This window comes from Protomyctophum bolini, assembly GCF_963924005.1.
Source record: "Protomyctophum bolini genome assembly, chromosome: 9".
NCBI lineage: Eukaryota > Metazoa > Chordata > Actinopteri > Myctophiformes > Myctophidae > Protomyctophum > Protomyctophum bolini.
Genome location: NC_137870.1, coordinates 6,151,070 through 6,178,775, shown reverse-complemented (window position 1 = coordinate 6,178,775; position 27,706 = coordinate 6,151,070). Strand labels below are relative to the sequence as shown.

The 27,706-nt window shown below is 41.8% G+C and overlaps 1 protein-coding gene across 4 annotated transcripts in view; it reads right to left on the bottom strand.

Annotated features, from left to right (window-relative positions):
• The window catches only part of LOC308321448 (beta-arrestin-1-like), a 69,776-nt gene extending 43,418 nt beyond the window's left edge, over positions 1–26,358 (bottom strand). Inside the window, exons 1-17 of one of the 4 annotated variants that reach the window (XM_080772338.1) lie at positions 26,082–26,358; positions 22,562–22,649; positions 22,147–22,216; positions 21,022–21,095; positions 19,438–19,677; positions 17,257–17,322; positions 15,335–15,424; positions 15,122–15,175; positions 14,441–14,546; positions 14,089–14,194; positions 13,815–13,885; positions 13,634–13,705; positions 12,243–12,363; positions 11,028–11,133; positions 10,522–10,668; positions 8,913–8,960; positions 5,607–5,708 (exon numbers count right to left, since the gene is read on the bottom strand). In XM_080772338.1, coding sequence (XP_080628464.1) covers positions 5,607–5,708; positions 8,913–8,960; positions 10,522–10,668; positions 11,028–11,133; positions 12,243–12,363; positions 13,634–13,705; positions 13,815–13,885; positions 14,089–14,194; positions 14,441–14,546; positions 15,122–15,175; positions 15,335–15,424; positions 17,257–17,322; positions 19,438–19,677; positions 21,022–21,089 — 1,397 coding nt within the window. In that variant the 5' untranslated portion in view covers positions 21,090–21,095; positions 22,147–22,216; positions 22,562–22,649; positions 26,082–26,358. Of the gene's footprint in view, positions 1–5,606; positions 5,709–8,912; positions 8,961–10,521; positions 10,669–11,027; positions 11,134–12,242; positions 12,364–13,633; positions 13,706–13,814; positions 13,886–14,088; positions 14,195–14,440; positions 14,547–15,121; positions 15,176–15,334; positions 15,425–17,256; positions 17,323–18,930; positions 18,939–18,974; positions 18,994–19,437; positions 19,678–21,021; positions 21,096–22,146; positions 22,217–22,561; positions 22,650–26,081 lie in introns of those variants that run through there. The other 3 variants (XM_080772337.1, XM_080772340.1, XM_080772339.1) reach the window with 3 other exon arrangements.
• Between the last annotated feature and the right edge of the window lie 1,348 nt (positions 26,359–27,706).

The window sequence follows — 27,706 nt, the reverse complement described above, 5'->3', positions numbered from 1 at the left end:
TATTATAGCCAGCGTAGCCACATGCAGGCCAAGGAGCAGATAAGCCATTACACCCACCTTGTGGATGTGTTTGTGAGCACGTTTGATTTTCTTGTGCTATTTGTTATTAGGCTAGACAAAACCATCTTGTTTTGGTTTTTTTCTGAAAATAGTATCTCTATATATTTGATATTTTCACATCAACTGCATTTGAGAACTTGCTATAGCACTTTAAAATGATTTGTGGTCACTGGCACATTTTGTTCTAGCCTACAAACATTTTGGACATGATTAATCCCACAAGTTAAGATCAAACCCGTGCGATATTCACAACAATCACATCAGGAGTTGTATCAGATAAATAGTTTCAAAAACGTTTAAAAACGGTGTGCGGATCTCCTCTCTCAAATGTAGGTGTGCCAGGCCCCTATTTTATACTTTACCAATACAACAGAGTTGCATGAAAATAGACGAAGCATGTAGATCAGGGGTGCCCAAAAGGAAGATCGTGATCTACCAGTAGATCACACAGGCTGTGCAGGTAGACCACATGACATGCCACTAAATATATACAATTTAAATAAAGAAACTACTTTTGGCATATCAGCCACTTGAATTCAGGTGACTTCATTGGATTGACATAAAGGTCAGCTCAAACCCACAATGCAATAGTTGTCAAAAGTGTTTTGCACTAACATCAGTAGTACAAATAAAGGGGGAAAAAATGTGCATTTGTCTAATATGTAACTACTTTCAGCAATGTTTTTGGTGGGTAGATCTGGTTGAGCTGGTCATTTTGAAAGTAGATCTCAATTCTAAAAAGTGTGGGCACCCCTGATGTAGATCCTACGGTTTTCACAATATATATATACATATATAATTATATATATATAATTATATATATATATATATATATATATATATATATATATATATATATATATATATATATATATTTAACATTTTGAACGGTTTTCAACAATATTAAATGGCCAAAAGGTCAATTGGGGCGAAGTGTTGTTTTAGATACAGGATAATAAAGAGACAGGGGGCTAAAACTAAAGCAATGCAGCTTCTCCAGGTGGAATCAAACTGGAAATGTCACTATTCTGTGATCAATAAATGCACTATGCAGACAAAAAACCAAACTTATCTTAATAAAAATTAAAATATATGATCGATACTCATAGGTTTTGTCAGACCGCTCAGATCAGTTGGTGTTTCATAGATTCCTATCCATGCTCTTATGTGACACTGTGTGCTCTGGAAAACATACTGCATCTCCAAAACTACTGTCTGGATCGCCATGGAAACAAGCAAGGAGTTTGTCCCCCTTCAAATAGATTGCTTTTCTTTATACTGTATTTATTTTTTCCTCCTTTGATTGTTTACTTGCTATTCTGGCTTTTTCTCTGTACCTGAAAATGCTGCTGCAGTTATGTTGACCATCTTATCTCAATCTGGGAACCCATTCTGTAAAAAAAAAGAAATCACACTCTTGTAAAGTGAGGGGTGCCCACTGTGTCTGGCCGCCATATGACGTCACTGCTCAGGCCTGACCTCAATTCCTGACCAACATTCTTCTAAATCCTCCAGTTTTCTGAAATAAAAATGTTCACGGTTTTTCAAAAATAGCAGACCTACAAGCTCGTGGCGCGCCACTCGGTGGCGCGCTATGAGCTTGTAGATCTGCTATTTTTCAATAGCTAAATTATAACAATGTTTAAAACACCAAAAGGGGTTCCCGCCCAGAATGGGTCAAAGCAAACATTAAAAGTCCAGAGACTTGGCTGCCACATTATGGCAGTCACTTCCATTCATTGCCACTACATACGTTACGAGAGACATGAATGCAGTGTTACTGTACAATAAAACAAAACCAGTCACAAGATGCATTTATATTCTCCACATGTTCGTCTAAATGCTATAAACAAGCATTCAAAGTCCATAGACTTGGCTGCCACATTAACATCACATTTAGTTCCCTAAACAAACATTCTCAAACATCTCTCCCCCTTTCCTGTCTAATTACTGTACCATTCAATAAAGGCAAAAACGCCAAAGAAAAATCTTTACAAAAAAATAACTTCATAGACTTGGCTGCCATATGACGTAATTTCAAAAGCCAGGCGTTGATATTTTGATATTGTATTTATTGTACAATTGCCATTTCAACGTATTTTCTGTGATGTGTACAGTATATACCGTTGACATTCTGCCGCACCTTTATAGTGACATGTATTATAAATACATAGATTGATTGACAAGTTTGTCCTCTAGTGAAGGTTTCTGGAGGAAACACCCAAAGGCTCCATGGACAAACACATGCGACCCAAACGCAGCTGTCAGCCAGCATATAAATATATATATACACACGGTATTTACACACACACGTCACACGCACACACGTCACACACGTCACACACATACACACACGACAATTAAAATACAATGAACATTTATTGTGTGTTAAGACAGCACTTCTGTTAGCTCTGTTATCATCCGATGCTCAAAATAATCTTCAAAACATCCACAATAGTGCACTTCATATAGCATTACTAATACAATTCAGGGTGGGCAACAATTATAAATATCATGTATTTTACAAACAAACAATGCATAAAGGAGAGAAGACAGCAGAGTGGGGATATGTGAGACATGAATAGGAGTCAGATTCCACATATCATTGCTTTGAGGCAGAACCCCATGTCTCCATTTATTTTATTTTATTGTTTTTTGTAAATTAATGCCCCACTACTTCTTCGGAAAAGTAGTGAAAATCGTCCGAGCTACTAGCTCTGTACCCTCACTGGAATCTCAGCAGGACAACGGCCTGCATGAAGTCGTCTGTGCAGAGAGTAATGTTTATCGAACAATTGAATGTTGTCGTTTAATTATAGTGTTGCCATTTGTCCTTGTGTGCGGCGTATAAATAAGATAATAGGTATAGTGTACAGGGTTTTCAAAGTGACAATCCGTTGAGATTGGCCGGGTCAGAGGTCACTCCACAGAACAGCCCGCCTGCTCTTGTCTACGCTGACGACAAATTGTCCCGAGATAGACCAAGAGAGAGAACTAATAGACGAACTGAGAGAGAGAGACAGACAGAGAGAGACAGACAGAGAGAGACAGAGAGAGAGAGACAGAGAGAGACAGAGAGAGAGAGATAAAGACAGGGTGACAGAGAGAAAATGTATCATCTTTCGAGCTTGTGACTTGATGCTTTTTATTTGGCATCCGAAAGGAAATAAAAACGTGCAAAAATGCATCTGTTGCTCAATGTGATTACTTTACTTACTTAACACTGCATCACATTCATTAAATCAAATCGTTGTTTAATCAAAGTGTTGTTCTTATACCAACTGGCCATTAATTCCATACCAGTAAAACTCAGTGTCTAATACACACACTAACCAATGATTATCTATTTATATATATATATGTTTTCTGTCAGGTGTGTGAGATATGTCCACGTGAATGCAGCAGACATCAGGCTTTCCCTACCAAGCTGACCCTACATACCCCCTACATTAACCCCTACATACCCCCTACATACCCATGCATGTCACTGTGGAATGTCAGCTTTCTCTTTAACCAGAGTGCCATACTGACTTGTTACACCACAACAACAACACATTGGACAATTGAAATGAAAAACGTGAAACACAGTGCTTGCAGAATGCCTGCTGGGTCTCCGGGACTAGTCTCCGCTTTATGGACGGGAGAACCCCTTTTGGTGTTATAACTATAAGCATTAAGGTTATGCTTTCGCTATTGAAAAGAAAATAGCAGATCTACAAGCTCGTAGCGCGCCACCGAGTGGCACGCTACGAGCTTGTAGGTCTGCTATTTTTTAAAGAAATATCGTGAAAATGGAGGTACAAATCTTTGAATATATATTCTTTCTGAAGACTTTTATATTTTATTTCGACGTCAGGCCAAAATGGGTTAAAGGAGAATTCTGGATTAAACGTTTTTTTTCTTATCTAATCTGATGTTATTATGTCCAATAACGAGTGGCACACAGGTGAAACATTACATAACATCCAGAGCGCACCGCAACTCAGAGCATGCTCGTTCGGTCATAGGCTCGTCGCCTTCTTACAGAAGCCCATTTGGGACAAAACATTGTGCAGCATATCTGTCCATTATGAAAGATGAACAGATATGAAAAAAATATATGTAACTTCCAAGCGATCAAAATAAAAATAAGCGAAGCACTCTGGATGTTATGCAATTTTTGCACCTGTACCATTCATTATTGGATATGATAACATCAGATTAAACTAAGGGATTGTGACGTAAAAAATAAAGTTTTTGTATTATTGTTTGTATTAATGTTTGGTTTTCTGAGCTCAATTGCACCCTAAAAAACATGAACTTTTAACATTCAGTAGATCTTCCTGTGGTCTGCGGTGGTCTGGCTCAAACTAATGCTCTGATTTCCCTGTGAATTGTGAGGTAAGGCTCTACAAATCCCATATAGGATTTGCCAGCAGATGTCACTGTTGAGGCCTATTTGCCTGTACTGTGTTCATTGCAGCTCAAAAGGATTGAGAACACAGAAAACCACAGACCACCCAACCACCTGACATTGAGAACCACTGGTTTAAACAGCAGTTAGGACGCAAGCCCAAATAAGAAACCATAATTTAGAAACGAGCCCCAAAAAAACGAAACCCACAATTACCAATATTTAACATACAAGCAACTTACAGAAAAACAAGCCAAAGGTCGCTTATAATAAGCAGTCCTGGCAACACTGTAAAAACAGTTTGACTGCCGCGAATTGTTTAATCCGGGGTACGATGCGTGCTTTTTACGACATTCCCGCCTTTCGTTTTATGTGTTTAATCCGCCGTATTGTAATAAACAAAAAATAAACTCTGTCTTCGCCGCGGAGCTAGAGACTAGATGGTTTCGTTTTGATGACGAAACCGGAAATCAACACATGCTGTGGGCTGCTAAGGGCTTCTGGGAAATTGAGGCCAATGCAAATGAACGGACTACAACTCCTCATGGAGGAGGGTCTTGTGGGGGCGGTCTTCCGGTGCACCAAGATGGTGAATGGTGCGATCGGTTCATAACAAACGGAGGAACCTTTTTTCGCCGGATTTTCACGGATCAAAAGCCCAAATAATTCAGCGTACCGTATGCTCTAAAGGTAATACAACAATCTTGGCAGTGTAGGACATTTGATTAAAATGCGGGGTTACGCGTTTTAAATCAGTCAAACTGTTTCAATGACATAGAGATAGATCAATGCACTTCAATGTAGCGTATCAACTATTACAGTTTGACTAGTAATGTATATCTTGCCAGCAGGCGTATATGGTATGAGATTTGCACTCATTGTGCTGCCTTCAGTCAGTCAGTATTGTATTTTGTTATTTAGAACCCCCTGTGTGTTGGATTTGTGTAACTGCATTTAAGTAATGTCTTAATTGTTAATGTCACCATGACATTCTGATCATTAGGATCAAAGCACAAACTAGACACACCTGTATAGAAGTGTGTGTGAAGGGGACAGGACACTCATAAATAACATAATGTGGGCTCTGGAATGACTGGATGATTGACAGGTGGATCGTTACCTGTGGTTGAATGATTGACAGGTGGATCGTTACCTGTGGTTGCCGGGGAGGTGGGCCTCCAGGTTGCCGCTGGCGACGTTCCAGATATAAACGGCTCCGTCGGCAGAACCCGCCGCGACGTAGCTCCCATCGGGACTGCACGACAGTAATACCATTATTAGGATAGCATACAGCATTTTAACCCATTCTGACCTGAGATCAGATTCTAAAAATGTCTTCTACATCCTGACAGTTTTCATTCTGACCTGAGATCAGATTCTAAAAAAATGTCTTCTACATCCCGACAGTTTTCATTCTGACCTGAGATCAGATTCTAAAAATGTCTTCTACATCCTGACAGTTTTCATTCTGACCTGAGATCAGATTCTAAAAAAATGTCTTCTACATCCTGACAGTTTTCATTCTGCCCTGAGATCAGATTCTAAAAATGTCTTCTACGTCAGTCGTTCTTCGATTTTTCAAAAATAGCAGACCTACAAGCTCGTAGCGAGCCACCGAGTGGCGCGCTATGAGCTTGTAGATCTGCTATTTTTCAATAGCTAAAGCATAACATGATGCTAACACCAAAAGGGGTTCCTGCCCAAAATGGGTTAAAGCTGCTATAAGCAATAATATGTCAAAATATTAATTACATTTTTATTATTTAGGTATTCAGACAGCCAGCAATGGATAGAACGCTCCCAAAAATAATTTAGTCTCTGTAACACATCTAGGGGGGCCGCAATCTGCATTCAAAGAGGTTCCTAGAAGCATTTTCATTGGTCGAAAGAAACCCGGTCGCAGTGACTAACCAATCAGGAAGCAGACAGGCAAATCGACCAATGACAATTAAGCTTCTAGAAACATCTTTGAATGCAGATTGCGGCACCCCTAGATGTGTCACAGAGACTAAATCCTTTTGGGAGCGTTCTACCCATTGCTGGCTGTCTGAATACAACAAAAAATAAAAAGGTCATTAAAATGTTGACATTATATTGCTTATAGCAGCTTTAATACAAGCCGAGACGTTTGTCTTGGGTACAAACATTTCCCAAGTTTCAGTGGAACTGTTCCTGTCTAAAGGGCCTGCTCCCCGGTTCTCCGTGCAAAAACGGAAGGTTGAAAAGGAACGATAGGCGCGTTATATCGCGTCACGTTTGAAAGGCCCTTAAGGTCTTGGTCTTTTCCTGGGCCGTGGGTGAGTGAATGCTTGTACACAGTCTAGTGAGTCTACTGTTCAGTGCACCGCATTTGCACACCGTTGAGTGTCTACTGTTAACCCAAAACCCCAAAAATGTCCACCCAAAACATACTTACTTTTTGTAAGCTATAGGATCATATCGTTTAGAGAAAGGAGCCGCAAATCAAGCTTGTTTTTGGTCTAAAAAGAAGAATCTTAGATAATCACGTTATCCAGTCCCAAAAGGACTTTTTCACCGAACTGGAACCGCAGTGTTATGGGCGCATACAGGACTCCAATATGAACCGTAATCAATTGATATTAAAACAGGCGTCAAAAGGCGATGTCGGCGCTGCTAAATGAGGGCACTGACTGAACAGAGAATATCAATTCAAACAAACTCTTCCATTTGAACCACACGGTGCGAGTGTCTCTCTGTAGTTGAAAGAGAGAGACACACTTTGAGTGGACAATGAGTCGTACAGGTACAATGTCAACCAGCGGTCAACAGGCAGGCTAAGAGAACAGAATAAACTGTCCACACTGTGTGTGTGTGTGTGTGTGTGTGTGTGTGTGTGTGTGTGTGTGTGTGTGCGTGCGTGCGTATTCCGTTGAGTGTTTATCATTCCAATTTCACTTTACAGAGCCAGCACAGGTTCTATTGACGGTACAATATAAAATGCTGCCTCAGTTACAGAGGCAGCATTGTATATTACTAAATAGTCCACATGGGAAATCACCTGACTCTGGGAGATTTCTCCTGTGGACCATTTAGTATCCAGAAGGAAGGTAAATGAGGTGTGATTGGATTGTTTGGGATTATAGCATTGCAGAAATAGACAAAGTGGAGTACTTTAATTAACTTGGAAATGGAGATCCATAAAACACCAACATTGAAGAGGGGAGACATTTGGAGTCATCGCACTGATCGCAGTGGAGAGGGAAAACCTCTCTTGTTCCATTAGGATTTTAACGATTCCGGCTGCTTTGTAATCCTATTCCAAATGTGATGGAACCGATTCTGGTTCCCCAATGGCCTGATTTTCCACCGAAATAAATTTGGTTCTAGATTCTTGGAAAAAAAAATAACTTTTGAACCGATTCATTTTCAGTGTAAACAACTTGGAACTGGTTCAACATTAGGAGGGGAAAGAATAACCGAACCAGTTCAACCTCGGTGGAAAAGAGGCCAATGTTGGACCCAGTTCCTTCGGTTCCGGATCCCTAAGCCTTAACACAGTTGACCTGTGCGAGCACCAGAATCACTACCTACTGTAGTATAAACCACGTAACTAGTTGAATAATGTTCACTGGTGAGCTGGCTTCCATTATGTAACTAGTTAACTATTCAGCCAACATAATTTATTATCAAATACTGTTTATGAACGTTACATATTGTTAACAACACACTACACTCATTCTGTTCTGTCGCTCAGACACAAGGCACACAGCTGGTAATGATATCTCTCTTCTTGTGTCCCTCTCACTAACTGTCCTGCACTGTCTCCCTCTCAGCTTTCCTATGCCTCTACTACACTGTCTCCCTCTCAGCTTTCCTATGCCTCTACTACACTGTCTCCCTCTTAGCTTTCCAACTGTCCTCTCCTACAATGTCCCCCTCTCAGCTTTCCTACCTTCTGCCTCTCCTACATTGTCTCCAACTCAGCTTTCCTACCGTATGTCTCTTTTACACAGTCTGTCTCGCAGCTTTCCTACTGTCAGTGTCTTCCACAATGTCTCCTTCTCTCCTCCTTAAGGCATATCACTGTTATAGGTGATAGCTTATCACCTAAAACGGTGATAAGAGTTGAGGCCAAACTCCAACAATAGTTCATCGGGTGCACACAATCGGGTGTTATTGGTGCTCCCCAATAACAACGAATGGCACAGGTCTACACACACGGACGCACTTCGGCGTCAAGCCTTCTTCAGTGTATATCTCTGAATTGTTACCACCCACCTCTACCAGCCCACACATACTTAGAACATCCCCACACTTCAGTAGGCAGACATCTCTGAAAGTCTGGCTACGCAAGCAAGGCAGCGTCTCTCTGTCACACAGTGTGTCCTGCTGTATGGCTCTCCTACACAGCCTCCATTAGTGGGAAAACTAAAGCAAAACTACTCAAACAGCTCATCAACAAACATTTTAATTGATTGTTTAAATGTCATGCACTGACCTGAAAATAGCTTTGGTGCTGTCACTTCCACATTTAAATCCATCAGCCCTGAGAGACAGAAAGAGAGACAGAGAAATATAGAGTTGGGACAGAAATGTTAGTATAATAATAATAATAATACACACCATTTTTTAAATCTGCCTTATATAGCGCCACCAGGAGGCCGACTTATGTGAAACACACACATTTTATCGAGATATCACGCAAATCGGTACACATGATCTTTACAGTCATGTTCTCAAGACCGATCTGTGTGATTTGTTTAATATTCTATTGTTGTTGGCTAAGATTGACGTCCCAAGTATGCGGATGTGGCCTGTTTTGAACAAAATGCCTCAAATCATGAACGTATAGAATCTAATTGCTGGTGAAACTTTGCATGCACATTTCCACAATGTGGAGGAACAATAAATGCCGGGATGCACACGCAGATCCGTCACACCAAAGGTCCGACATGCGGAAACAACGGTCGGAACTGCGGTCGGACATGCGGTCGAACACGCGCTGCTCCCGTGCTTGTGGTTAGGTTATGGTTAGGTTAGGGTTTGAGGTTAGGTTGTCGGTCTAATGACAGTCCGGACCAATAGTATGTATCGGCTCTAGATCCCTGAGCCTGCGCAGGGACTACAGATGTAAAATTAGCTTATGGCTATTAACTCTGGCACATTCACATGGAAGTGAAAACTGAAATGTTGATTAATGAGCATTGTCAAATTTATAAATAAATAAAAGACATCATAATATACAGAATCATCCAACAATTTGAATATTGTGGAAAACATCATATACGCTGCTACTGTACATAATTTGTAATCATCAAAATTAATCTAGAATATATTGAAGTTTCACTTTTTGGAAACAAAAAATCTAATTGTTTATTTAAGGCTGTAAGCGTATCAGTAGCCTCGGGGACTGCAGGCATTTTGTTTTTCTAAATAAATAAAAAAGGCCTGGGCAAAGGAGTGGGGGCAGGGCTCCAGTGTGCCACCTATTAAGTCTCATATGCTACTTAAAATTTAACGAGGTGCTACTTATTGCTTTCACTCCCCGCCTCAACCATGAAGCTCGGGCGAAGCACGGGCGATAAGAAAATATTACTTTATTCTCGCTCATTCCGCCGAGTCTCGCCTCCTCTCTCTCTCGCTCGCTCCCTCTTTTTCTTTGTATAGCGTGGTATACAAGGCATGAACACCATTTGTTCTATATTCAGCTATTAGTGTAGATTATTGTCCTACACAGACATTAAATTCCCATTGACAATGAATGGATAATTTTACGTCAGTGTCTGAGCAAATCCGCTATATTCGTCTTACAAACATTAAATTCCCATAGACAATGATTGGAGAATTTTACATAGCGTAATCGACATGTTACATCATAATGTAACATAAGAGCGCCCCTCACTTCACGCGGGTGTGATTATTATTATTATTATACGCTCAATTACACACCTAAAAGCTTACTTTGACCAAAAAAAAAAGTGCGAGATGACTTACATGACTGAAGTTTAGAAGAAACATAAGAACAAGTCAACTTGCCATTGAGGAATTCCATGTATACGTTTGAGGAGGAAACTTCAATTCTATTGGACAGACAGATAGGCGTGTACCTGAAACTCAGCGTCCCATTGGTCCTGAGGTCCAGCAGCTGGAGACTGTCGTCACGGCAACAGGAGAGCAGCTGCCTCTGATAGGGACAGATGTCCAGTGATGTCACCTTCTCCTGAACACACACCTCCCGAGTACAACGACACATCCTGCACGCACGCGCACGCGAGCGCACACACACACACACACACACACACACACACACACACACACACACACACACACGATTGTTTTATGGTCGACAGTCTCTAATTGTGCATTTCTTATTCATTATCCTGTTGAAATGAAACTAGGAACTCATTGTCGTCTGTCTTTCTGTCTATACTGTCTCTCATCTATTTCTCTCTCTCTCCACAAGGGTGTATGACTTGTTGCTAGGTAACAGGGCGAGATGGGGAGTTGTCGTTATGAAGGCTGAGGGGGGTGTGTGTGCGTGTGTGGGTGTGTGTGTGGTGTGTGTGTGTGTGTGTGTGTGTGTGGGTGTGTGTGTGTGTGTGTGTGTGCGTACCTGCTGTCCCACATTCTGATCTTGCCGTCGTAGTGTCCGCTGATCAGACTGTTGACGGAACACACAACGTCGCTACAGTACGACAACACCTCCACCGTGTTCACACCTGAACGAAGAGCAGCAACGACACACAGCTGTTAAAAAGGGTTTCACGACGTTCATTTTCATACATTTTAATTTTTCGTTATTCTTTAACCCATAGAGAAAAAAAAAGAATATATATATATATATATATTCAGAGATTTGTGCCGCATTTTCACGATTTTTCAAAAATAGCAGACCTACAAGCTCGTAGCGCGCCACTCGGTGGCGCACTATGACCTCAATAACACCCCCCAAAAAACCCGAACTTTGAACATTCAGTGGATTTTCTGTGGTCTGGAGTTTTCTCTGGGGTTCGGTAGCCTTTTGAGCTCCATTGAAAACAAAACCAAACAGTGGAAACAGTGACATCTGCTGGCAAATCCCCATCGACATTATATGGGATTTGCACAAACAGCAGGAGAATTCAGTATTTCAGCCGTGACGTGAGCGCCCCCCTCCTGAGATACTTCCGGGTCCCACTTTTGTGTCGCTTTTGTGTCCCCATAGAGTTACACTGTGACGCTCCGTCATACAAAATCTGAGACGAAAACAACCACGAAAGTCTCATTTTACCGCTTTCCTCGCAACAACAAAGCTACTGGTCTCCCAAATCTGGCTGTGACAGGCCGTCTGCCCCACACTGGATACTATCGCCATTTTATTTCATTGTGTCAACTAAATCCTCATTAATTGCAAACTAGATTCAACATACTCAAGCCTGCACACATTCTAAATATGCCCCCGAAATATTGTACTGAGCAAATGGACTGTTTTACCACCTTCAATAATAATGATAATAATAGTCTCTATTGTCTCCACATCATATTGTTGTCATGGATACTTATAATTCTACTCGAGTTGGAAGCATTAAGACCCATTTTAACCCTCTAATGGCTTCCTTTCTGAAAAATAACGTCATTTAAAAAAATATTCACACGTTTAGATATTCTATTTACAGTGAGATGCGGACGGGAGCTGGTGCCACTTGGACCCGGACGTAACGTAGCACTACAAAATGACGTCGGACTTAAACACTGAATCAGAGCACTTGTTTTTGAGCCAGAAAACCCCAGACCAGATAGTATAGCAGCTGGTCTGGGGTCTGGCAGCATCAGTCCAGTCAGTTCTTACATGCTGCTCTGTGCAGATCCCAGGTCTTGAGTGTTCGGTCTGCGCTGGCCGTTACAACCTGATGAACACCTGGCCTGAACCTGACCGATGTCACCTTACGATTGTGACCTGTCAGACACACCTACACACACACACACACACACACACACACACACACACGCACGCACGCACACAGAGTTTATCATTCCGACAGGCAAACACAGTACTTTGGTGAGTGAAACCATTAGGTTGGTAATGTTATTTATTCTTCCTTCTCCATAAATAAAGTGCTTTGTTTTTTTTAATGCAATGTTTTTGTCTCTAACCTTCTTAGTTTAGTTTAGTTTATTCGCACAATAAAAACAGTACAAAAAAGGTAACATCAATAAAAGAGAAGTGTGTGCAGGTGAGAAAAGAAACCCAGGGAGGGCTTATATGTGGTTCTCACCAAAGATAATATATACAATTAACTTTCTAACTTTTCTAACTTTCTGGTTCCACCTTTCATTGGAGTAAACTTGATTTTTCCCTTGAACCCCACTGTGTTTGGGAACCACTGCTTTAACCCATTCTGACCTGAGATCAGATTCATACGAGGTTTCCACTGGACACACACTGGTCTGATTAACCCATTCTGACCTGAGATCAGATTCTAAAAATGTCAGTCGTTCTTCGATTCTTCAAAAATTGCAGACCTACAAGCTCGTAGCGCGCCACTCGGTGGCGCGCTATGAGCTTGTAGATCTGCTATTTTTCAATAGCTAAAGCACAACATGATGCTAACACCAAAACGGGTTCCCGTTCAGAATGGGTTAAAACACAGTTTGATGCCTATTGCTGTGTCAGACTCAGAATCGGGTCACATCACAGTTTTACAGGTAGAAAAGTGGGTTTTTGTGTGTCATTTTACCAAGAAAGGGAAGAATAGCTTCCTTTGCTACAAGACTGTACAACTAAAAGAGTGTGTGTCAAGATGACCTCCAGTAGAATACAATGACAGTGACACAGAGACCCATGCCAACATGACATGACTATTAGAATCTTCTCTTCTGGCAGAGAACAGTAGATCGTCTCTGTCGGGTGGAAACCTCATACTTACTGTATGTGCAAAACTGTTACTTTTCAGGATTCTAATGTATAAATAGCAAAATAAATATGCTACTTTTGTGCAATGCTGTAGCAGATTTACAAGCGGTTTGAGCTCGTAAATCGTCTACTTTTGATGCTTTCGTTAAGACACTGTAGTATAGTATAGTAGTATGGCATTCATTTACGAAAAACGTAAAATATGGATATAAGACGTTTCCGCTCGACAGCAACGATAATGGTGACCGATTGCGTTTACTTGTCAGATATCCCAGCATGCACTGCATCATGGCTGGGGATTATGGGAGAACCGACAGTATAGTTACCTTGGGAACAGAGTCATCGAGACTCCACAGAAGAGCCGACTTGTCATAGGATCCAGCTATAAGCTTAGTGCCCTGGAGAACACACACACACACAAGGTTAGTATCTGTCTCCAGTAAAGTCATAATTGTAGTGAGTGAGTGTGTGTGTGTGTGTGTGTGTGTGTGTGTGTGTGAGTACTACCAAATGGTTAAACTCAATACTGGTGATTCCCTCTGTGTTGCCATCTAGTGTTGCTCTGTGCTTCAGCGAGCCTGAAAAACAAACGCACGCAGCCTTGTATTAGATACCTTTGTGACGTCTTGTCATTATGAACAGAACACAATGCACGATGTGAGCTTGCAGATCGGCTATTGTCCATGTCCATACATTTTAATGAATAAGGCCCCTTGGTTTGTCCTTTCAGCCACTGAACGTCACGTCACACGCACACCGTGACGTCTCTATATATGCGTACCTGCGTGGACGTCCCAGAGTTTAATGAGGCAGTCCGTTCCGCCCGTCGCCAACACGTTGGAGATGGAGCTGAACCTCACAGCGTTAATGCCTTGCTCATGAGCATCCTAGAGAGAGAGAGAGTGAGAGAGAGAGAGTGTGTTTGAGGTCTGTGAGAGTGTGTGAGAGTGTGTGAGAGTGAGTGTGAGTGTGAGTGTGAGTGTGAGTGTGAGTGTGAGTGTGAGTGTGAGTGTGTGTGTGTGTGTGTGTGTGTGTGTGTGTGTGTGTGTGTGTGTGTGTGTGTGTGTGTGTGTGTGTGTGTGTGTGTGTGTGTGTGTGTGTGTGTGTGTGTGTGTGTGTGTGTAGAGTTGTACCAGAATGTGTAGGGCTCTAGTAGGGACCCTGGCTGCTAGACAGAACCCTATTGGACAGAAATTCTCTTCCTCCTGAGAGTCCTGACTGGACACCTTCCTCTTCCTGCTGCACGCACACACGCAGGCAGGCAGGCACGCACACACACACACGCAGGCAGGCACGCACACACGCACACACACACATTTTCGTTAGAAGCTGTAGTATAGTACTATGGCATTCATTTACGAAAAACTTAAAATATGGATATAAGACGTTTCACACACACACACACACACACACACACACACACACGCAGGCACACACGCACTCACACACGCACTCACACACACACATATTCATCAAAATTAATGACAAGAAATGTTTGTCGACTACCGTTGTTCACTGAGGAAAAGGGAGGGACTAGTGGAGATAGATATCCAGTACAACTAAAAGAGTCATTTTATGTTTGGTTGCGCTCGGGTGTCGCAACGCACTACGAGCTTGTATATTGGCTATTTTCAACATGCAACCAAGTGTAAAACCAGCCTGATAAATAATTATCTGTGGAACCGAGTCAAATTAAATGAAATTCCTACAATTCCAAGTGCTTGCCAGGGTGGTCAAATATGATTATTTTGGGTGAGAAGTTGAGAACCACTGGGCTAGATAAGATTCAGATCAATGAATCAATGAGAACTCACTCAAACAGCTCCCTGAGAGAGGTCAGGAGACGTGACGGCGGTGCAGACGACGATCTGGGAAAGAAAAACGTTTGAAATGATCGACTAAACAGGTAGTTATTATTATTGTTATTAATTTTAAACAAAAATAACTACCATGGTCACATCATCAAAGTACACCTGATTGGTGATTGTTAACAGCTTGACCACTGAATCAGTGCTCAGCGCAGGTACCTGAATAGACGAGGTTTTTCTGAGGATGGAGAACTGGGGGCGCTCACAGAACTACAGCTTCCGGAACTAGTACTACTAAAGCTTCCGGAACTACAACAGCAGAAAAAAGAAAAGAAGGGAGAACTACATTACACGTCATGTCACAAGGGTCACAAGGACGCTGCAGAGGGAATTGGCATTTCTACGACATCGACAGGTGCAACGCAAATAACTACGGATGTTTCCGATACAGATACCAGTATCGGCAAAGCCACCGATACTGCATATAATGCTCGTATCGGCGAGTATGCCAATCTAAGCCATTGCAATTATCACATGAGATTTCGTTTACAGTCATATTGTGAATATTTCAGTCGATGTGACTCTTACTGTACTATTTACATTATTATCTTACTAACTTTAACAATTACTAACATGTGTATTTATTCCTAGAGCAGTGGTTCTCAAACCTTTTCATTTCAAGGAATCCCATACAGATCTGTAAGGGTCTATTTGTACACTCTCAAGAGTTACAGACCTGTAAGGGTCCATTTGTACACTCTCAAAAGTTACAGACCTGTAAGGGTCCATTTGTACACTCTCAACAGTTACAGACCTGTAAGGGTCCATTTGGAACCCCCTCAAGGAACCCTGGACCCCACTTTGAGAACCACTGTCCTATATTTATTTAAATTACACACTGGTATAGAGAGTATGCACAAACATGCATGATTTTCCCATCAGGACACGCCCCCCTCATCTAGACTGAGTGTCAAAACATTGAGCAGCATGGAGGAGCGTTGGAGTTTGGAAGCGCTCGTTGGAAATCACTCAACCGTCCTGCGTACCACGTGTTTCTAAGTATGTCACATAATGCAGGAGGCAGCAAAATGTTGCGTTATTGGAAACAAGCACTTCCAAACTCTTTCAAACACTTTCACAAATAATCAAATGCAGGGCATTTCTTGACAGAAAGTAGCTCATAGTGTTTCTATGGTAACAAAAACTGCAGATAGAAAGAGGATAATTCAAGCTTTTCGTACAGCTGCAATGTTGGTGAGTTTAACATTGTTTGATGCAATCAGACAGGACTTTTCTGTGTCAAGGCCAGAAAGTAGTTTTTTGCCACTCAGTAGGCGTTCCCGCATAACTTCCAGGTACGATGATGTCACGCGCATACCCTCTATTGCAGGGGTGGGCAACTTTGACGATGGAGAGGAGCCACTATATTTCCACACTCACTCCCTAGGGCCATATATTACTGTCGTAGCATTACTGTTTTTGCTATATTCGAATTGGAATCCTGAAAATTTACATTTTTATGTCATTTCAAATGCCTTTAATTATATGTGTGTTGAAGCATTGAGCTACTAATTTAGACTGAAGTAATTAAAGCAGGTCATGTTCACATGTTGTGGAATTGTAAACAGCTGGAACCAATATTATATCAGTATTCTGATATTAACCTGAGGGCCACATTAAGTGAAGGTGGGGGCCGCATGTGGCCCCCGGGCCGCCAGTTGCCCACCCCTGCTCTATTGGATCGGTACTCGGTATCGACCGATACGCAAGTAGTGGTAATTTGAATCGGTATCGGGAAGGGGAAAATATAATCGATAAACACAAAATAACAGATCAGTTTACAGTTTACAGTTTAGGCATTTAGCAGACGCTCTTAATCCAGAGCAAAAGCAAAAGCATGGCATACATCACATTATATAAAAAGTAGTTATCATGAATCATGTATATAAACTAAGAACGTAACAGTGGAGTATCTATGTCAACTATACATACATACTATACTATATTATATATTATACATAAAGTTCTATGACTACATAAAATGCAATTCTAGTGCCGTCTATGTAACAAGCTATAAGTCTGTTTAAAATACTATCTAGATCCATGTGTCTAGTGGAGAATGTGTTAGTGTACATTCTTACAGTTCCAGGGTGATGTGACTGCTGGCAGCTTTCTCCAGGTCCCTCTGTAGTCTCACGTCTCGCATTCTGACATACAAGACACATTTACTTTCATTAGTTTTGTGTTACTGTTACCAGAATAATAATAAAAAAAATAAAAAAAATCACACCCGTGTACAGTGAGGGCCTGAGGGGCACTCTTATCATCATACATCATCTCATTATAGCCAATCACAATTTGCGTCCTCACTTTTCTGCCCTTACTTTTCTCTTCAATATGTGTACTTTGCTCAGCCAATCAAATCAACGCTACGAAAGGCCATCGCTCTCAAAGGGCACCTACGGACAGAGACGGATTAACCCCCACGAGGGCCCCTGGGACAGGATTTTTTGGGGGCCTCCATAGTTAATAATTTTGTGTTTTTATCATCTTTTCAACCTAAATTTAACTAAATCAACAGCCAATGAAGGGCCCCAGGAACCCTTTTCAGGGCCTCAGGCTCAAACCCAGTGCCATACGGTTCATTTTCCCCAAAGGGCCCCTGAGAGCCAAGGTCAATTTGGCCCTGCCTACGGACGGCTGCAATACGAAACCTCCACTCCACCCCCCTTTTTTCATTCAGCTAGTGTAGATTCTAATACTAACACAAACATTAAATGCCATTGACAATGAATGGAGAATTTACGTCATATGTATGGATGATGTACGATGATAAGAGGGCTATTATTGAGAGCTAGCGCCCCTCATATAATAATCAATAACAGCAATAATGTTATTATTACTGCTATTATCATCCACAAATGTAAAATCTGTAGTTCTGTGAAATGGTGGTAGACTGCCGCACTCTGGCTTACTTACTGTCTGAACAGGTTATACTTGTGTTTGAAGTGGTTGTATAGAGCGTCGCAGTCCCGCCCCCGACAAGGGCCCAGCCGCCCAGGAAATAATTCCATTGTTCATTTTCCCAATAGACTTTTAAAAAAAGATTTAAAGACGTTTAGGGGGCGGGACTGCGACGCTCTATTGTGTTAGTTGTACTGGTGTGTGTGCGCTGGTTGTACTGTACTGGTTATAGTGCCGTTTGAATATATATTCTTTCAGTTTGCTTCTGGGTGGTCCCTGGAATAACATATTTTCAGATGGGATTTGGCGGCCAACTACATATATTTTTGTGGGGTCCTTGACATGAAAATGTTTGAGAATAGAAACATGGGGTTTTTCAGAAAACTGTCAGGATTTAGAAGACTTTTTTTTTATTTTGACGTTTGGCCTAAATGGGTTAAAGCAAAATAAAATATCTGAAAATAATGTGTCCTAATATGCAATTAGTGAAAGGAGCCTCCCACACTCGCGTGGTTTACTAAACAATTAACACAATATATAAAATTCAGATGTTTTTGTAATATTGGAAGATGCACATATTAATAAAAAAAATCGTGAAAATATTTATTTCAGAACCTAAATGGGTTAAAACAAACAAACTGACAGCTACGATATACAGGTATACGATTAAATGTATCCACCAAAACATTTATTTTCCTAGCTTTTTTTTGGTTTATTTAAATATCATCTACAACGTTTTTCAAATTGGTTTGGAAACTTTAAAATGATAAATATATTTGTCAAAACATCAGCATTGTGGGGACTTGTGTGCATTGTGATACGTGTGGATCGTGAGGCGTGTGGGTTTGTACTGGTTGTAGCGGTTGAGGCGTGTGTGTGGCGTGTGTGTTTGTACTGGTTGTAGCGGTTGAGGCGTGTGGTGTGGGCGTGTGTGTTTGTACTGGTTGTAGCGGTTGAGGCGTGTGTGTGGCGTGTGTGTTTGTACTGGTTGTAGCGGTTGAGGCGTGTGGTGTGGAGCGTGTGTGTTTGTACTGGTTGTAGCGGTTGAGGCGTGTGGTGTGGAGCGTGTGTGTTTGTACTGGTTGTAGCGGTTGAGGCGTGTGGTGTGGAGCGTGTGTGTTTGTACTGGTTGTAGCGGTTGAGGCGTGTGGTGTGGAGCGTGTGTGTTTGTACTGGTTGTAGCGGTTGAGGCGTGTGGTGTGGAGCGTGTGTGTTTGTACTGGTTGTAGCGGTTGAGGCGTGTGGTGTGGAGCGTGTGTGTTTGTACTGGTTGTAGCGGTTGAGGCGTGTGGTGTGGAGCGTGTGTGTTTGTACTGGTTGTAGCGGTTGAGGCGTGTGTGTGGCGTGTGTGTTTGTACTGGTTGTAGCGGTTGAGGCGCGCGGCTGCCTGCTGTTTGCTGGCGATCAGCTCCTCCAGCACGTTGTGGCCGACACCCTGCTGCTGGCGGTAGGCCCGGTCCAGCTCGCGGTGTCTCTCCAGCAGGAGGTCGTAGGTCATCTTCAGAGCCCGGTTGTCCTCCTGGACCTCGCACACGTGGACCCGTAGAGAGCCGCGCTCGCGCTCCAAGGAGGACACGCAGCTCTGGTAGACAGACAGACTGTGGAGATAGAGACACACACAAGGGGTAGAAGACGGGGGTTATACGCAATTCAAAATGGTTTTCAAGAGTCAAACGGGCTCTGCCCTCGATGAGCTCATAGTAACTACCTCACCGTGAGTGACATACACAGCCACAATACTAGAGAGAGCGACAACGATCTGGTTATGGTACCACCCAATTATAGAACAAACATGGGCAAATTCTCTGTTTGGAATACCCCGACCACTAAAAAAAAATCACAACTGAGTGGTGCAACTCCCTCCCTCCCTCCCTCATTAGCAGGCAACAGTGCAGCACTCTCTCTCTCTCTCTGTTTCTGGCACAACAGCACGCCTACTAGTACCAATAGTCATACTCGTGCTCATTAACCAACACAGACACACATAGGTGAACACGGACATTGCTGGTTGTAGGAGTGGTTGCACCACTCAAAAAAAAGTGGATCACTGGCTTCCTTCAAAATAGGCCTGAAAATCCACCTTTCAGAAGGCCAAAAGTGGATCCTTTTGTTGGATGTTATCCAAAACTTTTAGATCAAATAACTGTACTTGTGCCGTTTACATTTCTGTCTAATAAAGTATTCAATCAATCAAACACGGACGGACGGACAGACAGACAGACACTTAACAGACTTAACCCATTCTGAACGGGAACCCGTTTTGGTGTTAGCGTCATGTTATGCTTTAGCTATTGAAAAATAGCAGATCTACAAGCTCATAGCGCGCCACCGAGTGGCGCGCTACGAGCTTGTAGGTCTGCTATTTTAGAAAAATCGAAGAACGACTGACATTTTTAGAATCTGATCTCAGGTCAGAATGGGTTCATCAGACCAGTGTGTGTCCAGTGGAAACCTCGTATGAATCTGATCTCAGGTCAGAATGGGTTAAGACCTGAGGCCGATTCTACGATATGTTTCTAAATCCTAACTGTTTTCTGAAAGACTTGTGTTGCTTTATCAGTGGTTCTCAGACGGTATCATGTCAAAAGGACCGCCCAGAATTACAAGATATGGCAGAAAACCTAAAATGACACGGATGCTTTGCTTTCCACGTCTAAAGCCCATAACAAGGTTGTAGATTGTCTGTTTTCACTGAATGTTGGCCCCAATAGGGACGCTGTGGTTAATGTCTGGTTAGGAACACTGCTACATTCTCAAAGTTATCTGTAGTTCAAGTTCAAGAGTTCAAGTTCACTTTAGATATTCACAAATTCAAGTTAGACAGGTCTGACAGAGACACACACACACACACACACACACACACACACACACACACACACACACACACAGTCACACACACACACACATACACACACACACACAGTCGCACACACACACGTTACCTGACTTGTTGTTCCTCCAGAATTTTGTCTCTGACATTTCTCAGCTGCTGAAACTCCACAACCTGCATGACCAGCTGAAACATGACAACGTTATTACTATTAAATATTACTATTACCCGTCTATCACTATTATGAATATTTACAAGTAGGAATGGTAGTGGTGGTAACACTAGGATGATGGTATTAGTAGCAATGGTAGATGTAATACCAATTAATCAGCCTGATGAATTGAATACAGTTGACAGGACCTTAATGGAAACAAGCCCCAAGGTATTTGGGTTATGCTTTGTACATTTTTTTTATATAAATCTGTGTCACTGTGCCTTTTTTGCAAACTGTTAATAAAGTACCGGTATAAATTAATTAATTTAATCAATCAAAAAAGACTCAGGCGACTTGGGAATCAGAAGGTTCCCGGTTCGATTACCGGCTCCCCGCATGCTTTGCATGGCTCAGCCGTTGGTGTGTGAATGTATGGCTGAATACAATGCACATTTTAAAGTGCTTTGGCTAAAGGTGCTAAGTAAATGCATGGTAGGAACGGTAATAGCAGTAATTTATGATAAAGAGGCATATCTCCACCAGGCCAGGTGACCTACCCAGGGCCATATCAGAGGCAGAATGTGACATGACATTGGCAGGGACGATGGGTGGTTGACTAGGATAGGCGTGTATACAGTATGTGTTGATGCGCTTTTACATTAGGCATTGTAATGTCGGAGCGCGCCGCAAATCTGTCATCATAGCAGCAGTACTGGAATAAATGCAACTGTTTGATGTACGACGTAGCAGCGTTGGTTCGCAGAAGATCCATCCCATAGCCTGGTGGCACGGTGGCTATGAGATTATGATTTCACACCAAACACACTAAATGTGAAACGGCGTTGTGAAAAATATTTCGGGATCAACTTCCATGACGCTGAACAGTGTACTAGTTTGCGACTTGGTCTCAGACTCACACACACACACACACCAAGTTGTGAAAACATACCTCCACCATTTCCGTTCTGACCTGATGGCGGTAATAACTAGTAGGAATAGTGGTCATGGTATTAGTAGTAATTAGTGACTCTGGGTGAGAGGCGAGCATCTGCCAAATGGCTAAATTGTCAATTGCAATAGTACTTCTCCTGTGGTTTTATTCAGCTTGGCATTCTGGGAAGCCAGGGATGACAAGGAGTCACTGGCAGCCAACCTGAAAACACACACACACACGCACACGCACACACACACACACACACACACACACACACACACACACACACACACACACACACACACACACACACACACAATCAATCAATGTGAAAGTTCAAAGTATGCACACAACGCGTTGTATTGTAATTTGCTAGTGTGTGTTTGTAATTTTTTTCCGATTGGCCAACTTTGCAATGTAGTCAGTGATTTGCAAGATAATAGATTAGCCATGGACACACACAGTCACACACACACACACACACACACACACACACACACACACACACACACACACACACACACACACACACACACACACACACACACACACACAGACACACACACTTACTTTGTTGTACATCCTTTGGTGAAGCTGTTTTTCTCCAATAGAAATCCTTTGGTGAAGCTGGTTTTCTCCAATAGTCTGGTGTCTGGAGAGAACACAGGCAAAAACAGTAGATGCACCTTTAGAAAACAACATCTCAGTGCAAAACCACAGGATTACTATTAACTATGTTACTACTTGGGATAGCTTCCCTTCTCAGTGAACTTGAGTTAATATTAGTATATTAGCCAAAAGCACTGGCTACTGTTGCAGTGCACTCTACTCAAGCAGAGCCGAGGCTCAGTAGTATTAACAAGTAACAGAAAGCCAGCAATTTAATGATTCACTTTTGTTATTTTAAATCTGCCTCTTTCTTAACCAATCGTGGAGACACTAGAGCAGCTCAGACAACTTTATTAGCCTCTTTACATAAACAAGGTGCCGCGTATTAGGACAATAAGTGACTGACATGATGTGACAGATTTTACTACATCTTCCTCAGAGTCATGTATCAGTAGTGGTTGGTCGTCAGAAACCACTTAAACCCTATATACTTTATCCATCAGGGTACCACAGGGGTCTAGGTCTCATCTTCTTTTCTCTCTACAGAACATGTCTTCGCAGAATATTGCTGCTGTATTTCGGTGAATGTTCGTCCACAGAATAGGGACGTTACTATTTGTTTACCGGTATTAAGTAACAAGTAGGCTGAAGTTCTATTTTCATACTTGTTCCTGGCTCAGAAACGGTTTGCCCCCTAAACACTTAAGTGTTACATAACATATTATGAACCTGTGAAGAAAAACTAGGACAGGAAATTAGAAAACAGCTGACCGTAGCAGTTTAGAAATGTGTGAAATGTTCACATGTAGAAGAACAATATAGTCATTCTTCAGAAAAAGATAATACTATCTGTAATAATCCGGCCTCAGCTGACGACACACTTATCTGCATACTGTAAGCATATTGATAAGATAACCAGTAGTGTGTTGTCATGTGTTCTTGGCGCCTGCTGCTCACAATGGATCTTCACCCACCACCCAAAGGGGATCATATTATGGAGACTTCTAGTCCTCTCTAGGCCTTAGAGATGGTGGCCCTTTTCATCATTACACTATCCTTTCCTTATGTAAAGAGACTTTGGGTACTTACTAAATTTGAGCTACTACTATTATTATTATTATTATAATATCACTGTGTGTGAATTATTTCTGGATGCTATGAAATTGATTGCTTGAGTGATTACTTCGTTAGAACTGCTATTTACATTAAAACAAGGCTCTAGACTTCCCAGAACAAACTGGTCAGGCTACTACTTGGCCTCACTCCCAGAACCCACCTCACCCCTGCCCACTTTGACAGGCTGGAATGGCTTAGGGTTGACGACAGAGTACAGCATCTTGCAATGGGTCCACAAGATTCGCTACACCACCAAGATACCCATGTACCTGTCTAAATACTTCCTTAATGTCAACAAAGTCCACACCCACAACACCAGAGGGAGTTCAGCAAACCATGTGCCACGCAGATTCGGCACAAACAAGGGACTAAATTAATTTCGCTCCTATGCCACCAAAATGTGGAACGCCCTACCAACAGTCATTAAGAGTAAGACATGCAAATCCCTTGACTCCTTCAAATGCCGCTCTCAAAGGGCACCTACGGACGGCTGCAATTCGAAACTGGCCCCCGTAAAATCTTAATCGCCCCACCACACCGCTTTTTGTACATCTCTAAATGTTCTGATGAATTGAAAAGGGTGGACCCAATTGTAATGCTTTATGGTGTCAGTTAACAGATAGATATTCCACTGTTACGTTCTTAGCTTATGCATGTTTCATGATAACTACTTTTTACAACTTGGCATTTGTTTAGTTTTATCTTGTGTTCTGGTACAAATTTCCTTACCATTTTTAATGTTCTAGTTTTGTATTGCTATTTTTATTTGCTAATTGTATATACTGTGTATTGTAATGATTGACCTACTTTTGTTTCCGGCATTCCGCTGCTCGTTATTTTTATTTTATTTTATATTATTTTATTTTAATGTGAAGCACTTTGAGTTACATTTTATGTAAGAAAATGTGCTATATAAATAAAGTTTATTATTATTATTATTATTATTATTATGTATGTGATGTATTGCCATGCTTTTTGTTCTTGCTTAATGTAAATCGCTCTGGATTAAGAGCATTTGGTAAAAATGCCTAAATTGTAAGTCTTTGTATTGAGTTGTGCTTGAAGTGTAGCCTACTGTAATTCTCCAAAATGGCAAATGCCCTTTGCTGCCTTGCATTAAGGTATATAGACTAGAGCTATGGACCAGAGCTAGCCCTATCCTAGCCGCAATTTGCAACTCTAGATTTTTTTACAATTGGCTGAATCTAGAGTTGCAATAACCTCCATCGACTTCCTATGCATGGTTTTGGTTTTGCATTGGTTTGTGACCTCCTGGTCTTAAATTACGTTAAACTCACCAACATTGCAGCTGTAGTCCAAGCTTGAATTATCCTCTTTCGATCTGGTGTCGCTTGTTTATCATAAAAGTCCCCGTAAAAAAAGTTATGAGCTACTTTCTGTCCAAAATATTCCACAACTATTATTCCGAGCCGCCATCTTGGATTTTTTCAACGTGCCATAAAACAAGACGTGAGGGGGAGCGCTTGTTTAATAGTGTCCCTCCCTCCCTAGGGTGTCGGCCTCTTCTTTGGGTGTCTTACCTGCGCAGGTAAGATTCTATTAAACAAGCGCTCCCCCTCACGTCTTGTTTTATGGCATGTTGAAAAAATCCAAGATGGCGGCTCGGAATAATAGTTGTGGAATATTTTGGACAGAAAGTAGCTCATAACTTTTTTTACGGGGACTTTTATGATAAACAAGCGACACCAGATCGAAAGAGGATAATTCAAGCTTGGACTACAGCTGCAATGTTGGTGAGTTTAACGTAATTTAAGACCAGGAGGTCACAAACCAATGCAAAACCAAAACCATGCATAGGAAGTCGATGGAGGTTATTGCAACTCTAGATTCAGCCAATTGTAAAAAAAATCTAGAGTTGCAAATTGCGGCTAGCCCTATCCTATGTATTCAATTAATCATTAATATTGTGGAAAGTACGTTTACTTTACTGGAGTATTTCCATTTCTCAGTACTTTTACTTCTACTCCACTACATCTCGGAGGGGAGGTAGGCTATATTGTACTTTTTACTGCACTACAATTATTTGAAAACTGTAGTTAAGTTACTTTGTCGATTTTTATTATTTAAAAAAATAACAAGAAGCCCTATTAAAACAATTTAATCAAAATATGTATACACGATAACGTTAACGTGAATCTGCATAATGAGTGAGTAGTACTTTAACTCCTCATGGGTATATTTTGCGCCAATACTTTTGTACAGAATGTTTTATTATCGAACTTTTACTTGCAAGTTAATTGTAACAGAGTGGTTCTACGTTGACAGTATTCATACTTTTACTTAGACATTTAGTTATTTTTCCAACCACTGATCTTATGAATACAATATAAAAACGTACAGAAGCGGACGAGGTCTTGGAACTTGGCGTGTTGATGTTTATCTCTGCTTCTCAGCTGTTTGATGATGTGATTCTTCCAGACATCCTCCTCCGCTTCTGGACTCTTCATCTTCTTCATTCTTCCTGGCTCTCTCATCAAAACACTGCCGCTCATCATAGCAGCGACTTGAAACCTTTTATAAATGTCTTTTACAACAAACTGATAACTTTTAGTTTCGATTTTTGATCGTCATAAATCGTCGCACAAGTGTCTCGCGCTGCCATATGCCATAAACAGAGATGGAAAAGTAACACTCAGCCAAATGAGCCAATCGCAGTTGTTACTCTCCTTTTCCGGGGTGTTTACGTCACACGGAACACGTGGATAGAAGACACGCCCCTTCAGAGGAAAAAGGGTGTGTGTGTGTGTGTGTGTGTGTGTGTGTGTGTGTGTGTGTGTGTGTGTGTGTGTGTGTGTGTGTGTGTGTGTGTGTGTGTGTGTGTGTTTTGATTGATTGAAATATTTATTAACAGTTTGCAGAATTACAGTACATTTCGACAAGCACAACTCAATACAAAGACTGTTAACTGTGAGTGGATGACCCAATAAAGGATTCAGATTTTACGGGAGCCAGTTTCGAATTGCAGCCGTTGCCCATTGCCCTTTGAGAGCGGGTTTTGAAGGAGTCAAGGGATTCGCATGTCTTAATGACTGTTGGTAGGGCGTTCCATATTTTGGTGGCAAGGAGTGAAAATAATTTAGTCCCTTGTTTGTACCGAATCTGGGTTGCACATGGTTTGTTGCCCTCCCTTTGGTGTTGTGGGTGAGGGAAGTATTTAGACAGGTAGGCCTACATGCATGCAGGGTATCTTGGTGGTGTATCGAATCTTATCGAAGACCCATTGCAAGATGCTGTACTCTATCGTCAAGCCCAAGTCATTCCAGCCTGTCAAAGTGGGCAGGGGTGAGGTGGGTTCAGGGGGTTAAAATGCTCCAGACAGTGATCAACAGTAACAGCCAACAGGGCAACAGTACAAATGGCATGTTCAATGCCATTGATTATGCTGCCACCTACTGTTACAGCAGCTCTGTGCAATCAACCCTTTCAAATTGTTGACTCAATAATGCTCATAAAATGGCACCTTTTCTGTCCATCATCATAGTCATACAGTACCATCATTAATTTGCAGCATTTTGGTATGTATCACTTCTTAAGCTTTGGATGTGGCAGCGTGACACTAGGTCAGACAGCTATAGCTCATAGCTCTTTATAGAGCTTGAAAGAGTGGTGGCACTCGGAAATAGTTCTGATACTGTAGGTGGAATGGACAGTAATGGTGAGCCACAGAAGAGGCAGAGGAATTCCTTTTCAGGTTTATGTGTGTGGTTTGGTTCGTGGACGCACAGTTGGAGGGTGAAGAGTGAGATGGTGTTATGGAGGTTGGTAGACAACAAGCCGGTGTGGTGAAGCATGCATGAATGAGTGAGTGGAGCTAGTCCTATTTGTAGCCTCCCACACCTGTGTGCAGGGAGCAAGCTGCCAGCCACTCAGCCGTGATTGCTGGATTGGCAGTGAGTCTCCATGGGCCTTTTGACAGAGCTATTATATGACCAGAGTGTTGTCGTCGGCCTGTGCGCACTGGGA